A 17,536-nucleotide genomic window follows, 5' to 3' on the forward strand; every position below is an offset into this window, starting at 1 on the left:
TTTACCCTACAAGAGAAATAATTTATTGAAAATAATAGGAATAACATGCATAAAAAAAATTGTTCCTTTGTTTTTCAGTTTTTCATTGAAATGAAACCACCTGCCCCCCTCCCCCCCTTCATATCTGTGGTATGTGAGAAGCTGCTGAGTATAGTGCCCAAGCAAGAAATGTGGAAATGAGAGTAGTCTTAGTAGGCATTCTCCCTTTATCTGTCCTCAAAACCATGGCTTCATAAATTGGCCAGCAATTGACCACCACAAAACCAGCTATAAAAATCTGGACAAACAACCCGTCGAAATCTCCTCCCCTGAAAACTCCAACCAACCCTCCGAAAAACGCGATTAGATTGATTATTGCCACCGTTGACAGTGGCACAAACATGGGGGATTCGACTCCGAACTCAAAGGTCCCCTGATCGTACCTCTTGCTCTGTTCGCTGTCTAGTACTTTGCTCGTGAGGTTGAACCCGTGTGCGGCAATGCCTAAGCACTTGGTTAAGAATTCAATGGATCCGAAAAGGAAACATGTCACTCCCCTTAACATCCACATCCTTTGGTCATTCCACCACCTTTGAAATGTCCCTCCGGATAAAATGAAGTCGAGGCAATCTCGTACGTAGGTCCCGAGAAATAGAAATACATATAAGAAAAACCAGGTATCCGATACCTATAACATGAAATTCCTTATTGATCAACAAACATTTAGAGAGAGAGAGAAAGATAGAGAGAGAGAGACATTATTTTGCAAGGTACTATGGTGTACGTAAAAGTTCAAGTTGCCAAGCTTGAGAATAAAGGTTTGCTTTCGAGAGGTGCAAAGTATTAAAACTAAGGTATGTACTTAATCTAATTCGGCTCTTAGGATCCTTCCTTAAAAGTAATAAATATAAGACAGACTCAAGGACCTTCTAGGTATAGCAGGCTGTTGTGCCCTCATTTTGGGTCTCGTCTTGAGCTTGAAACGTAATCTGAACTGTTCATTATTTAGAGCTAAATGCGAACAACATTGATACGACCAAGTCAATCGGGCATCGGTAGCTTATTGATCGAATCAAATGATCTTGGTGTGTATTTTTGAAATATAATTTGTTGTTATTTACTGAATAAAAATGCGATAAGTCTACCAAGTAAACGATGTCCGATTGACTTGATTTTTTACAAGGTTGTTGTTCGCATCTATCTGTAGAAAGTAAACGGTACAGATTATGTTTTCGAGCTCCAAACAATACACGAATTCAACGCACATTAGGGACCCTGGGTCGAAAAAGAACATTGATAATCCCTTTTGGTTAATTTCGTAGAAAAAAAGGCAGGGAGGACTCAAGGAAAGCCCATCATGATATCAATAAAAATATATTATATGTTAGTCGTAAAGTATCTAATAATTATCAGATAAAGATGAAGCAGTCTCAACCACTATCTATTGAAAATGTCACTTTACTTCGTTCTGGATTGACGACTTTCAGCTCGTACAACTTTGCCTTTTCGATGTATTATATAGGAATCTAGTAATTGAGTACCACATTGATGAGAGTAGCTGAGGAAGTGACATACCTTGGGGAAAATGGAGATTCCATTCACAAGAGCCAGCTGAGGGAGGAAGGCATAAATGGTGAGTGGAATGGACCAAATGGGCCAAAAAGCATAGTGTGCATAGTAATGACCCATTATTGGGCCCATAGCCCGGACGCCAAAAGTTACTGGACTGTATTTGGAGAAGCCCACCTCAAGAAGACCCACGGACCATCGCTTTGTTTGATTTAGGGCATCATTGAGGGTGATCGGCGTGTCCCCTAAAAATGCAGGCCTATTTGGGTGGCAAAACACGGACTTCCATCCCTCGCATTGCAGCCGGTAGCCCGTATAAAAGTCCTCAACCAAAGACCCATATCTGAAGCCCAACTGCAATATTTTGGCCCAACTCAAGGTTTCAATTGATTGTTGAGTATAATTTGGACAACTTTAGAAAACCCGTGTACAAGTGTGTCTGGAGCTGTTCGATGTATATGGGAGCATGTACGTCGAACGGCTCGAGATAGAGTTGTGTCCGAAGTTGAATTCCAAGATTTTTTGTTTGAAAACTAAAACCCTTTTTTACGAGGGGGAAAAAAGAAAAAAAGAACAATAACCTCTTTACAAATAAACTAGCTTACCTTGGAACCCCAATTAGTTTGGTCCTCGTACTTGCAATCCGCCACCTGGTGTGCCATAGCCAAGGTTGATTGGGCCTGAATGGGCCCTTTTACGACATGGTCGGGTCTCAATTCGGGTATTTCGGGAGACACGAAAGACGAGGGACCTCCGAAGAAAACTCGGCGAGAGAAAAAACATCCAGTCCCGACATGATTGGGACCTGCCAGCCCATTCAGTCCCGCCGAATTAATGAGGAACTCGCGCCTAAACTCGCAGGCATAGATGTCGTTTTTGTTGAGTCCACGAAAGCGTTGTGGAAACTGAACGTACCCTAATTCAGGGGTAATTGTGGTGTCAAAGAGGTAACATAGCATGGAATAAGGTGTTTGGGGATCGTTTGAGTACATGTCGCAGTCCAAAGTCAGGATTATAGGTGCATTAGTCAAGACAGCCGATACTCGAAGCTTCAAAACATGACATTCAAAAAAGCACGAAAACAAGGTTAACATAAGAACTGGTATAATTTAATCCAAATTACTTGTCATTGCGTCAAGTCATAAATATTATAGTCAAAGACTAAAGAGAACGCATATTGAACATGGTATGGTTTAATAATAGTGGCAATGATACTGGATTTAGACAATTAAAAAAAAAAAATTAATTGTACATCCACTTTGCGTTTAATATTTTATTCGATACAAACCACATGTTTTTGTTTTTATTTTTATCAAAGGATTAATTTGGCTTACCAAGGCATTTAGAGCACCAGCCTTAAAGTGATGTGGTGAGGTTCTGCTTTTCTGTCTAGAAACATAGATAAGATTTGGCATTGATTGGCCCGTGATGTCTTTGTCTTTGCCTATCTCCAACAAAACCTGTTTGGCGGATTCGCAGTGGGTGTAGAAAAATCGAGAGAAGTTATAGTACAAAGGATAGAGCTTGAAATTATTTTTGGGTAAAAATTTAGGTTTTTAATCTTCTTTTATATAAATTATTAATTATTAAAGCTGTTCATTGGATTAATTGGAGTATTAAACCTGAACAACGGTGGGATGCTCTTGACGAGTAAAGCCTTGAGCAGTCCATTTGTTAAAAGCTTGGCGTTCTTGTTCGTTAGTGATGTAGTCATCGGTAACCTTTCCTGAATCGACCACGTTCTCCACCCGTTCCTTCATACTTTCGTACATCACCTGTAACATGATCGATTTGTAGATACAAAATCATCATTAGACTCTTTTTGGGACTTGATTAATGTACACAACAGCGTGATTCTATTAGAACCCAAACAAATTATCCATTCTGATTCAAAAAAAAACAAAAAAAAAAAACAAATTATCCATTTATAAATCCAAATTCTCTCAACACCCGATCAATTAAAAACTTTATATATATATATATATATATATATATATATATATAGTCTCTTCTAGTCTTCTTTATTGGTCAATGGTTGGGGCATGGTACGTAGGGAAGGGTTAGGGATGCAATTGGTGGTGAGTATACAAGAAAATTACTAGGTTTTTGAATCTGTAGATGATGACATTTTTGGTCATACAGTATTAAATTAAACTTCCCTAAATGAGGTTGAAAAGAAATTTGGGATTCGTCATTCGAGACAATCTTCCGGGTTTAAACACAGTTTTTTCATAAATACTCAGGGGTTATTCTCGTCACTTCACTAAATAGGATCTTGACAAAGGACCCAAGTCACGTGGGTCCTGCTAATAAGCCCCTATTATAAACTATTAGTAGGGAATAAATACTATTAACGATTGCACCGTTGAAAACGCTGAATAATTAACTCCTTGAACCTTTCAAATAAATAAAAAAACCTTCTCCTCGTTGCATGTTAATTAAATTGTTAATGTGATTGGTATCATGCTTCTAGGTTTGGTGGAATTATTCAGTGCCAATGGTACGAGACTCGCACAAACAAGGAGGAAGCACCTGTCCATTTTTTGTTTATTCCAGTTTTGAGCCTTTGTATGCTCCTTCTCGGTTCACAAGAATAATCGAAATCATTCATTTCGTAGATTTTATCGTCGTCATCGATTACGTTTTTTATTTTGTCAGGACCCGCACGTAGCCATCCCGCTAATCTTTTGGAAAGACGGGGTCGAACCGTCGAAAGGAACTTTCAGTCTTCGGCACCTTTCATTGATTTTAGTTCGATCCTATGGATTAACGTGGTTGGTAGGTCTCTTGTTGCTAAAGACCACAGAAAATTAGCCGTTTATTAGCCGCTACTTTACCCATCACCGAATTTGTCTGTCCTCTTTTCTTTTCTTTTTTTTGCCAACATAAATATTTCATTTTGGCTCCGTTTGTTTGGGCATAAAATATTTTACCTATTTTAGGGTGTTTGGTTGTGTAAAAAATAAGTAAAACATTTTATATGTAAAACATTTTTTCTTAATTTGATGAAAATGACTTACCTTTAAATCTTCCGTAAATTATTTTCTGAAATGAACCCGCTGCCTTCTACTGCAATTTTCACTGCTCAGTTTTCTCGATCATTATTCCTGAACCACGTTCAATTCTAATATTCTTATATCTCTCCACCGTTTAAGCCCCCCCTCTCTCTACACTATTTTGTCGATTTTTGAAAATATTTTTCAAGTGCCAACCAAACACCGAAAAATAAAAGTTCAAAATTTTTTTTTTGAAAAAATATTTTACATATAAAATATTTTACATCGAAACAAACGGAGCCTTTGTTTCTTGTAGATTATATCGGGGCATCAGAATTAAATATCTTCAAGAACATAACAGTATATCCACTCTAATTTACTTGCAAGGCTAAGCTCTAATTTATGTTTGGAAAAAATAAGAAAAACTAAATAAACTGAAACAGATAAATCATTTTAACAAAGAAACATGAAGAGAAGAAAAATGGCTCCAGAAGTAATCAATTGTTCAACTACTAGTAATATGAGTACTGTTATGTGTACATATGTCATGTACATGTAAATTTTGTGGGGCTCACTTCCGTTCAACAAAGATAATTCGAATCATTTATTATTTTTATGGAGTCTTATAAAAAATCAGCTTAACTCGATATTAGTAAGAATTTTTTCTGAATTTATAGGGGCGAAACTGAACGGTTAAGTAGTTTCACTAGGCATAAAAAAAACTAAAAAAAAAAACTAGGGAACGTACGTATCTAAAGGTAATTTCCATGTGAACTAAAATTAAGGAGAATATTAATCAGTCATTCATGAAAACTTTGTAGCAATTATTAACAAAGAGTATGACTTATTCACGGAGTCGCTGTAAATAGGTAATTTATAGAGCCGTTTGATCCATTTCGGCATTGAATAGTCCGGATTTAAATTAAATTTTTCGAGAGAAAAGTTAAAATCCAAACTGCCCAATTCACTGTGAACGAATAGAATTCACCTCCATAAACTACTATTCATGGTAAGCTCCATAATAATTTTTTATATTAACAAAGTACCTTTATTTGCTTTGTTTCATTGGACCGAGGGTAATTCGATCTGAAATAAGCCTCGGGACATCTCTCCACTACTTTGTTCCTCCTACAAAAGGGCAACCAGTGGCTCCCAAACTTAGCAGCCTCCACGAAAGCAAACAGAGTCAAAGCCGACCCGCCGTCGTCGGACACATAAACCGACAGCTTCTCCGCCGGATAATCGTACGCCATCACCGACAGCGCCGTGTTCACCACGCTCATCGGTGGCTCCTTGTCTGGATCCGCCGTGCATATGAACACGTCCATCGCCGGAAAATCCCCCTCCCTCGTCACTTTCAGGAGGTTTTCCGGGAAGACGTGGCGGTGGACCAGCCGCATGCGGAAGCACTGGCCGGTGGCCCACATGAAGCCGAGTAGGAGGTCGGCGAATAGGAAGGTGAGGGAGAGAGAGAAGGAGAGGAAGGTGGTGGAGTTGAGGGCCCTGAGCGCATGCTGATAGAGAAAAGCGAGGACGGCGCACATGTAGACGGCCGCGAACACACGGTTCGCGACCGTTGCACGTGAGAAGGTGAGCGTGTGGAGAGGGGGCTTGGCAGCGGTAGCCTCCATTACTATGCTGCTATAGCTGTGTCACAGAGGCCACACCGGGTTACGGTGTGTGTGTTTATAAGCCCGTTTGGAAGTCGTTTTCACACGGGCGGAAACATAATATATGGAGGGGACTAGCGGGGGCAACCGTCACCATAAGAATTTTAGAAAATATAATTATTATATGTAAAAAAAAATTATTCCTAACTTATATAAACACGAAACCGTTAGATTTTTTTTATTATTTTTTGCCATGTACTAATCCCCTTAATCCTTTTTTTTTTTCAAGAAAGTTTGGGTTCCAACTTTTTTATTTGTCAACATTGTATATATCAGTGGAGATTAGTTGGAGTGTTAGAGTTAGCACATGGGAGTTTAGAGGCTCTCCATAGCCCTGGCCTTCCCTGTGGGACTCAAACCCTGATTACCTCTAGGGTTTAAAGATGAGTAACCAAGTTCATTAAAAATGATTCTCGATTTCAGCTTATTTGAGTTAGCGGAACGGATAAAGGCCTGTTCAATCGTACAATAGACAAAAAGAACAGATGATCCTTTCAGAAAAAGCAAAAAGAAAAGATAGATATATTTTTTAAAAAGAAGATGCGTGAGCTGCTCCAATGGCCATGGAGTCCATAGTTTTATGATTTCGGTAGACTTATCGAAGTGGGCCTGCGTGAGTGATCATAATAATCACATAGTGCCCCATAATTCAATTTGTTTTATAATTGCGTATGTGAATTTTTGTAATGCCTTCTTTGTTTTGAGCAAAAAAGACAAATCCCGCGCAGAGACTACAGACAAAAAGTACATCAAAAATGATTAAGCTAATGTTCATGATTGATCGGGTCTTAATTAGTTTATAGTAGTTTATACGATTCCAAAAATCACATGCATCACATATTCCAACGCTCACCAATTCTTTTTTATCGGCAAAGAAATATTTATATTGGAGCTTGACATGGGCACATCGAAAAAGGAATCAAATTAAGAACAGTAGCCAGAGGAACGCATACCAAATGAAGTTAGGCATCCAAACCAAAGCAAGAAACAAGAATCCGATCATACAACTGATCACTTTGGTCCATAATGCCACGGGAACTAGGCCTGTCAATGGACCAGATTTAATCTGGATCCGATTTGAAAAATTCGATCTAGATCCGGATCCGGATTCGATAAAGTCGATTCGATAATCCGATAATCCGAATCCGGTAATTCAATACGGATCCGGATCGGATCAGATTAAATCCGTTATCAATCCGAATCCGAACATTATTTTTTAAAATTTTTAAAATTTTTTTAAAAAAATTGTATTTTTTTTTTTGAAAAAAAAAATGTTTAAGAAGTTGTATTTTTATTTTTATTTATTTTTTCGGAAAATATTTTTTTTTTGAAAAAAATATATATATTTTTGCTAAAATTTTTGAAGTAAAAAAAGTTTCCGGATCATATCGGATTCGGATTTTCGGATCGGATCCGGATCGGATTGGATCTTATCGAATCCGGATCCGGATCTGTCAGATTCGGATCGAATCCGATCCATTGACAGGCCTAACGGAAACCTTAAACGTCCAAAATCAAAACAACGAATAAAGTATTTGTCTGCTTTAGCTATGTTATTTGTAGCTTTTAGGATAACCAAAACCAAGTTTTGTGCTGCTCCAACCAACAGGCTTCTAGCTCGATGGTATTACCCAAAGGCTCCTTTAGTGGGGGCCAGGGTTCAACCCCCATAAGAGGGGTTGTGTGAGTGTGATCTCCCTTCCCCTTCCCCTAGAGTAGCTTCTAATGATTGACAACAAAAAAAAACTTGGAAGTTGCCTTTTTTCACCCCTTTTTAATCAAGGAAGGATACAAATACATGACTATATGTTAACTTGGAAGTAGCTTCTATCGTTGGATGTATTTTTTTCTTTTCTTATGGCATTTTCTATTATTCAAGTTTTTTTTGTATCTAGAGCTTGGTCTTCTCGATGTACCATTTGTCGAGTTAGTAAAATTATATTGCCGATAAAAAAAAAAAACTTTATATGTTAACTTTGGGTGGCTCCCATCCTCATTGTTGCTAGCACACCAGAGAAGACCAGTGTGCCATCTACTTCCCTACCGGGCCTAGAATTAAATGAGTTGTCTGGCATGCGAAATGGATAGGACTCCAAGCTCAGTCTATAAATCATAAATGGAGCTTCGATCTGTCTTTGTATTCTGCATCTCTCTTGAGTGAGAGACCTGATGAGAGAAATCCTGAGTGTGAGGCTGTAGAGCTCTGTAAAGCTTACGTCAGTGAGGGTAAGCAATGTAGATGGAGAGAGAGTGTAGTTAGTTTGAGAGAGAACTCCCTTGTAAAGCTTATCGACATAAATATTGCTTTATTTACCTCCGTGAACGTACCCAATTTTGAAGAACCACACATCTCTCCTGTGTTCGTGTTTGTGTGCGTTTGTTTTGGCTCTGGTTTGATCCACTCGGGGCACAACACTATAATGCATGCACTGAAACCTAAATTGCATCTAATTACTGCAGGATTACTTCCAAACCAACAAAACAAATGAAGAAAAAAAAAGTCAAACATGATGGAACACTAAAATCCTATGAAAGTACCTAAAATCTTAAATCTTGAAAGTGCCAAAATCCTAGGATATCCTATAAAAGTGCCTAAACCCTAGGGTGCCAAATGAAAATGCCTAAACCCTGGGATACCCTATGAAAGTGTCTAAATCGCAAAAATCCTATGATAAAAAAGTGCATCCTAAAATTCCTATGAAAGTGCCTAAACTTAAACTCCAGGGCTCTATGAATTGAAAGCGCTTAAACTTAAATCCTAAGGTACCCTAAACCCTAAAACCATAGGGTGTCTTATGGTAGCACTTTCATTAATGGTAAATATATTTTGTAAAAAGTGGACCTAGTGGTAATTAAGTATATTCTATCTTACCTTAATGAAAATTAAGATGTGGTTTTCTGTACCTAGTGATAAAAATCCCAATATGTTAAGTGTCATTCACTATCCCAAATTTAGAGTACGAGCTTAAGCTACTATGAGTACATAAAAATGGAGCAAGAGATGACAGATAAGTTATAACAATCACTGTTTTTTCTTTGATATTTGTCACCATCCCAACAGGAAAGCCATATACGTACATACACGTTTGGTTTTTGAGCAACAACAATCAAAGGGGAAAAAGAAAAAAAAGAAAAGAAAAAGAACATTGCACATGTGGTAGACGAGTCATCTAAATTACTTGCTAATGTCACAACATACGAATAAAAAGTTAGTTGCAGTGATAGTACCCCTGGTTTTAGTGTTTCGTTAATTAAAAGAGATTTAGTGGGAATTATTTTCTATTTTCTGGACTTAGAGGTAAAATACCCTAGTGATAGTAACCCTAAGGCCCTAATAATGTTAGGCAATAGCTGCAATCGCAACTATAATAATCGTAAAAAATGACAGTTTAAAAGAGTCATCAATCGTGAAAGATGACAGTTTTGAAATTGTCATCTATGGAGTTGTCATTAAAAGTCTGAATCTTAAAATGACGGTTTGAATTGACATTAATATCTATAAAGATGACACTTTATAGATGTAATTGAAAGTAACAGATGACAGTTGTAAAACATCATTAAAGTTCTTTAAAGCCGTCATCTTTTGTAAAAACCTGCTCCCGTCCTGTATAATATTGTCCGTTTTGAATACCAAATCCCATCAAACCTCCTAATGAGATCACTCATCCCAGGATTACTCCAGTGCGAGCACGCTTAACTATGAAATTTCAATTAGTTTTGACACCCTCATAGCTTTAAAAATCCTTGTACAAGATAGGATGATGATATATTATCTATAGCACACAACTAACACTTCACCAAGTGATGTGAGACTACCCTCGGTTGACCCTTCTGATCACCAATCTGATAGCCCCTCGCACGAGTCCCAACTGCCCTCAGGCCGGTTAACCATTACCTAGAACTCCCTAGGGGCTGGGCGTCACAATCTCCCCCACTTAGGAACACAAGTCCTCGTATGGGGTCGAGATTCTGTCTCACATTTCCTGTTGGTTCAAGCTTTGATACCATATGTAACGGCCCGCTCCCGATTTGAGACTTCAAAGTAATGATGCTCATAGATGGCGCCATTTTCTCCAAAAACAAATTTTTGTTCTTCAATGTCACTTATAAAGAGAAATCGACATTAAAAAGAAAGAATAGTTAGAGTATCTCCAATGGAAGATGTTAATTCCTACGTGGACATGTTAACGGTAACAATTGACACCAAAATTCAATCCAACCTAACAGCCTTCTTTGATGCCAAAATCTACGTGGCTTTGAAGGGAATGACAAAGTTGTCAAAGTTGACAACTACCCTCTTCCATGCCAAATTTCAAAAAATGACCGTTTGGATTGACATAATGATTGACATTAAGGGTTGGAGAGGGATAACTGATGTCAAATAAAAAGAATTTGGCATAAGGGTTGGAAAGGAAGGCTTTGATGTCAAATTGGAGATGCCAAAATGCCATGTAAGCCTTCAAATATTTGATGTCTCCAATATGAAGTCATGGATTGGAGATACTCTTATGGCACTATTTTAAAAAGTGACATCATAAATATATTAGATTATGAGAAACTGAAATTAAAAAGAAAGAAAAGTTATGTCACTATTTTACAAAGTGACATCATAAATATATTAGATAACAGTTTAGGAGAAACTGACATTAAAAAGAAAGAATAGTTATGTCACTATTTTAGAAAGTGACATCATAAATATATTATAACACAGTTTTTTAGATGACTGACATTATTTATCTATTGCAATCTTTTTAATTACGGTTTTTTTAAAAACTGACATCTTTTTATTTTTTTAAGTGTCATCTTTTAACAATATTGTAGTAGTGAATGGTATCGGCTTAGTTTAAATAATGACAGGAGTTAATTAATTATGTCTGTGATCTCTTTTGAAAATGCATGATGGCCTTTCCGAAATGAACGTCCCAACATGATTATTGCTTTCCTTAAACTTTCCCTTTCGTCCATGTGCCGAACACCTTCTCATGCCTTTCCTTAGAATCTTTTCTCATGTCGCCTTTCCTCCTCCTCTTTTACCAACTCTGTATGCAAGCTCATACAACGGATCACTGCACATGATGTTGTAGAGGGGCGTGCTTGAGGTTTTACAACTTACAAGTGACATGTCCTAGTTGATCGATGACCTTTTGGAGTGACATTTTTTTTCTTTCATATTTTTGCTTTATATCTGTTTAACATGTACTCGTATATTTCTTTTTATTTTTTCGGGTCCTTTTGCACGGTGCCATATGTGGGCTCGGGTTCCCAGTCATTGTGAGTGTGTGTCAGCGTGTGCACGCTACACACACACTAGGTGGATTCCTTTGTGCTACGCACGAATAACATGATTGCTATTAATTGTTTTTTTGGTGAATATGTATTTTTGTTTTGGTGTAGATAGTAAACGGAATTATGGGTATGCAAGTCCTTTTATTATAAACCAACATTTGTAGATGTTGTGGAAAATATCTTTTCAAAGCCATTCTTTTGTAAAAAGATTGGATTTGAAAAGGTAGTAGTTGAAAGTTTATATTTACACCTTTCTGAGTGTCTAGAGTTATCTATATAATATGGGAGGGTGGTTTATATTTTTCACCGTTAGATTGGTACATATTTTTCATTGTTGGATTGAAAATTCAATTTTGACAAAAATCAAAATACATGTACCTTTTAGAGAGAGAAGCTCTGGACTTCTTTTTTCCCCTCCCCCACCATCTTCCTTCCTCTTCTCCTATCTCCAGACTTCTTCCCTCCTCCTTCTTCCTCTCTAGGCCCATGGTTGTGAGGTGGTTGAGGCTCTCTTCTTAGGGAGCTGAAATCTCCGACTCTCCCCATCATTTTTGGACTCAGGAGCCAGATCTAGAGTTCTAAATTTGGTTTCTTGGAACCAGTTCAGCAGCAACAATGGCGGTGTCTATAGCAACTTCAACATTCAGTATGCGGCGAGAATAAGCTCAAGTTGGTGCGGCAGATCCATCCAAGAGAGTATGTTCTATGTCCATACTTGGTCATTCGAACCCCTCTTCACAAGTGTGATAGACGAGTCCGACTCTGGCATTTTGGCTCCAGACGCTTTTTTTTTTTTGGGTTTGTTTTGTTTGGTGTATTTTGTTTTTATTTGTTGTTTTCTGTATTTTTGAACCGGCAGTATCCGCTTTTATTGTACTGTATTTTCTTATATATATTATCTGAGATGATCTGATTTGTCGAATCTTGGAACCAGTTCAGCAACAACAATGGCGGTGTCTATAGCAACTTCAACATTCAGTATGCGGCGAGAATAAGCTCAAGTTGGTGCGGCAGATCCATCCAAGAGAGTATGTTCTATGTCCATACTTGGTCATTCGAACCCCTCTTCACAAGTGTGATAGACGAGTCCGACTCTGGCGTTTTGGCTCCAGACGCTTTTTTTTTTTTGGGTTTGTTTTGTTTGGTGTATTTTGTTTTTATTTGTTGTTTTCTGTATTTTTGAACCGGCAGTATCCACTTTTATTGTACTATATTTTCTTATATATATTATCTGGGATGATCTGATTTGTCGAAAAAAATAACACCAACAAACTATGCTTATATATTTAAAAAAAATTAAGATGCAAAATTTCAAGTCTCTCTCAACAGGGACCTATTACATTAAGGTTTTTAGTTCCCTTTGTTAGCTAGGAAAAGAAAAGTCTGCAAAACAAAATCGAAGTATGAATTTTTCTTTTATACAAGCCCTACATTGAGATTAAATTTCTATCATATGGTTTGAAAGATGTCATAATAAAATCAAACAGCTTAAATTAATGCATTTGGAATTTCGGTAGCTTGAATTTGTTTTTAAGGGCTTTTTCTGTGACATCCGAATATGAAGATTGAGCACTTGAGGTTTCATAAAATTTCAAATCTCTCTCAACTAGGACCTATTACATTAAGATTTTTAGTTTTCTTTGTTAGGAAAAGAAAAGTCTGAACAATCAACAATCAAAATGAACGGAGCTGATCATCAAAATTTGCTCGAAAAATTAAAAACAGACTGGAGGAGGACATGGACATGGACAGGGTTCGATTCCCATAAACCCATCCCCCTCCCCAAGTCTCCTAGTATAGAGTAGATTAGGTTTAACTAATGGGGAAAAAAAGTTTTTTAAGAGCTGAATTAAAAACAAGTGAATTGATACAAAGATTAAGTTTTGATTATTTAATCTGTGTTTGTTCTCTTTTATTTTAGTAATGGTTGTCATGTGTTGACGGTGGTGGACCTGGTGGTTAGTGGTGGCGGGAGAGATGACGGTGGTGATCAAGTTGAATGACAGTAGCTAGTGGAGGGGTGCCGTCGACATTCAGCCTGGATATAGAACTTCGATTTAAAGAACAAAAACTAGCTATTTAGTGCAACTTCTTGTTTGAATCTCAAAAAAAAAAAAGGTGTAACTTTTGTTCCTCCTTTGCTTTTTAGGGTCACAGGCTTTAATATGTTTTTTTCATTCTTTTTGTTTTTAGTGTGCCATGCTCGACAGGCGAACCAGTCAAACATTCGATTGATTAAAGTTTGGTTTTGAAAACTTAATGAGCTTCAAAAACATGATCGTACTTAGCTTGTTTGTTGAAATGATGTCAAACGAGATTAATTTAATCAAGTCAGACAGGAGCTCATCTAGAGTAGATTGAGTTTTTTTTTTTTTTACTTTTTTATACGTCATAAAGCCAAACCAACCGAGTTTTAGCTTGTTTGAGCTTAGTTAAAAACTTTAACAAAATACACAAATATATTTAAGCATGGTTTGTAACTAGCCATAACAAACCAATTTTAAACAAGCTTTTGGCAAGCGAATACAAATTCAAACTCAGGTAGCTTGGTTCGTATAGCATCTCTTGCAAACAATATCCGTTTTAAAGAGAGAAGACCTTCAAAATGGGCCCATGCAAACCAACCAAACAGGGCCTCTTCATTCACCTTCTTCTTGTTCATCAAAAGGGTCCAATAAAATGAAGGCCCAACTGAATCCAAACCAAAAAGAAGGCCCAAGCCGCCCAACTGAACCCAACCATCGACTGTGTATCGTGGCTGTCGCTGACATTCTTGAGGCTCAATGCGAACTTTAAGGTCTCGTTCCAAAAATTTTTTTAAAAAATAAGTAGTTTATTTCATATTTTTAAATTTAAAAATAATATAAATAAAAATAATTTTTTAATTTTTTTTGCATCGTATAAAAGATCTCATTGAGATCTTTCAAATAAGATTCATATTGCATATTTTTATATTTCAATAAGCCCATAATTTTTTATCTTTAAATTGCCTTCCTTGAAAAATAATGACTTTTTTTGGTTTCTGGAACGAGCTCTAAATTTGGGGTCCACACATATTAAGTATACAAGTACACAAAATAAACAGTAAATCAATAGCAAATGAAAACAACTTGTAATAAGTTAGGTAAAAAAAAAAAGTGATTCTTACAAGAATTCAAAAGTATAACTCGCGTGTCACTTTTCTTATACTCCCTCTGTCCCACAATGTTTATCCGGTCCGCAAAACGAGGACAAAAAAATAATACAATTTTTGCATGAAAAATCTAAATTTTTTTCAACAATTCACTAGATATCGATATGTTTTTTTAATTTATGAAAAAAATTTGAATTTTTTCTTGAATGAAATGCATTATTTTTTAGTCCTCGTTTTGCGGACCGGACAAATATTTTGGAACGGAGGGAGTATTATTTGGCGCTGAAGTAGTAGCAATTATCTTAGTAGTACAACCAATCTTTCTCGTTTATAATGAACTTTTTTATCATACATACTCCAGTATAACAGCCTATAAATTTAGAAAGTCCCTAATTTTAAAAAAATTGAGAGCCTAAGACGCAAGCTTTCCTAGTCTTCCCCCGTGCTTGCTTAATACTATTCCCCCGTGCTTGCTTAATACTATATCCACTTGTGTCCGCAAATTGTACGACACCTGCGAAAATACAAAAGTCACGGTCACGGGGTGTGGAGAGAGACTGACCTTATCATCACTTAAATAAAAAGATTAATAATAATAAAAAATAATAAATAAAAGAAAAAGGAAGAGAGAGACTTTACCTTAGCACCTAAGCAAATCGAATGAAAGCTGCTCCAAGTGTGAACAGAACCTACCACAAGAGAAGACCTTCTAGAATCCCACTCAGAATTCAACCACCCCATTCCCCCCCACCGACGGAACCGGCCCGCTCTCCCCTCACCAACATGCACCCTTTCTCTCTCCTCACATGCGCTCTCTCTCTCTCTCTCTCTCTCTCTCTCTCCACATGTGTGAGTATCATTTCGGGATAAATACGTTTCGAAATAATAGTAGTAATTATTGCTTGACCAACATAATTTTGAAAGTCAATTCCAAATTTAGAAAAAATTATTACCGATATCCGATTTAAGCTAATTTTTTTAAATAGATCTATAAAAAAAAATTAGAAATAACGAGCAGTTTGAATAATATTTGTGGGGCCTAAAATTGGCCTTACAAAAAAAAATATCGTACATTAACTTTATGTGAAATTCATTGCTATCACTACTTTGATGGTTAGATACCTTCAATTTGTGCGGCTTATTTTTTTGAGTTGCTCAGAATTGACCGAATAGTGTATCAACAAAATTGATCCAACAATTCAACTCTTGGTCTATAGTTTTTGCAATATTAACTAAAAATCCAAACTTCATGAAATGAGACTCGGTATGAACTTCACATAGAGTGATAGTGATATTCAATTATTGGTGAATGACCCAACTTGATACTTTACTTTTTGAGATGAATAATTTTAGTAGATGTTAGGAAAAAAGTTTCACCTTCAAAAGACCAGAACCAAAGACGATTTGGCTCTCCGGGTCGATCCTGACCTCTCGATCGAGGGCTTAAAATAAAAATTAAAAATAAAGTTTCTTTTGTTGAATTATAATAAGAGATAAAAAGTAAGAGGTGCAATTTAAAATTTTTTGAAGGCCTAAAATAATCACAACACTTGTGTCAGGTCAAGGTTGTCTCTGGCTCTCCCTAATGACCTTTCTCAATCTCTTCAACAGCCAGAGAGGATTTGGACCAACACTAGTCATCGTAAAACTTTAACAGTAATTCCTTCTAGAGGGCCATGTGATACTTCAACGGCCTTCACCACCGTACATCTATATGAGATCTATGATTAACATATAAATTTCATGTGAATATGTGGTGGTGAAGGCAATTGAGCAACACAACACAACCACACCACAAAGGGATCCGAGGGTCCTGTAGTGCACTACTTGTAGTGTGTATCTAAACCATCCGTTTCTGCAATAGATGGTTCAGATTCACTTAAGAACTATTATCGGTCAGAATTGACTCTTTATGGTAAGAGTTAACAAACACATCTGAATTATCGATTATGGAAACGAACGCTCCAGATACGCACTAAAACTAATCTAAAAGTTGTGGATTAGAACCTTTTTTATTTATTTATTCAAATATTCTTCACGTGTGTTGGTTTTACTCTAAATTTTTATGTATTATTGGTTCGTCTCGACAAGAGGATGAAAAAGTAAAAAATATTGATTTTTACACAAGTGTTTTTGAAATATCTAAGAAAAAAATCCAAAAGTCAACTTTTAGATTTTTTTTTCTTAGATATTTCTCAAAAAAATAGAGTAATAGTCAATTTTTTTTCCCCGATTTCCCTCATCGAGATGAACCAAGAATATATAAATATTTAGGAGTGTTCTACCTTCTTTGGAAAAGAACTTTTTAAAAAAGAAGCTAATTTTAAGCTAAAAAATTATGTATTTACGCAAATAATTTTTCTACCAATATGTATCTTGTTTGATAGATCTCATTGAAATCTTTTAAACAGTGCAAAAAAAATTAAAAAATATATTTTTCATTTTCGTTATATTTAAATTTAAAATTACCTCTTTTTTGATAAAAAAAATTTAAAAAGAAAGCAGAAAGGGGCCTTAGCACAAAACTAACAAATATAAATTTTTTTTAAATAAAACAAAAAAAAATGTAATCTACAACTTCTACATTAGCGGAGGAGGCTAGATATTCACCTTATCGAATTGGAGATGGTGCTGAGTATTAATGTAAGCAGTACCATACTGCGCACCTCTGAGCCGTTAGATCGTACATCCGACGGCTCGAATTTTATCTCAGCAATGAATGACTCTTGATCGTTAATTGTCGATATGAAATCCAATCCGTCGGATACACGAACCGATAACTCGAAAGTACACAGTACGGTACTGCACACGTTACTGCGTAGCACTAAGACGAAGTCCACCTTTCTCTTTTCCACTCCTCCAGATAAACGCGTTTATTGCCGTCATCAACACTCTCTCAAGTC

General features: G+C 36.6%; 1 protein-coding gene across 1 annotated transcript; it reads right to left on the bottom strand.

Annotated features, from left to right (window-relative positions):
• Nucleotides 1-6,262, bottom strand: LOC131333574 (cellulose synthase-like protein G3). The gene is made up of 6 exons (XM_058368161.1): nt 5,591-6,262; nt 3,171-3,323; nt 2,883-3,008; nt 2,154-2,597; nt 1,555-1,902; nt 1-667 (listed from the first exon to the last, which is right to left on the bottom strand). Exons 1-6 carry the CDS (start codon nt 6,173-6,175, stop codon nt 119-121), a joined length of 2,205 nt encoding a protein of 734 aa, XP_058224144.1. The 5' UTR covers nt 6,176-6,262; the 3' UTR covers nt 1-118.
• Nucleotides 6,263-17,536: the final 11,274 nt, after the last annotated feature.

Source organism: Rhododendron vialii, chromosome 7a (assembly GCF_030253575.1).
Source record: "Rhododendron vialii isolate Sample 1 chromosome 7a, ASM3025357v1".
In the NCBI taxonomy this organism is placed as follows: Eukaryota; Viridiplantae; Streptophyta; class Magnoliopsida; order Ericales; family Ericaceae; genus Rhododendron; species Rhododendron vialii.

Coding starts and splice junctions, on each gene's coding strand:
- LOC131333574 (XM_058368161.1), bottom strand. CDS start 6,175: ATGGAGGCTACCGCTGCCAAGCCCCCTCTCCACACGCTCACCTTCTCA. Junction 1,903..2,153: donor AAACTAATTGGGGTTCCAAG/GTAAGCTAGTTT, acceptor AAAATATTGCAG/TTGGGCTTCAGATATGGGTC. Junction 668..1,554: donor GAATCTCCATTTTCCCCAAG/GTATGTCACTTC, acceptor TTCATGTTATAG/GTATCGGATACCTGGTTTTT.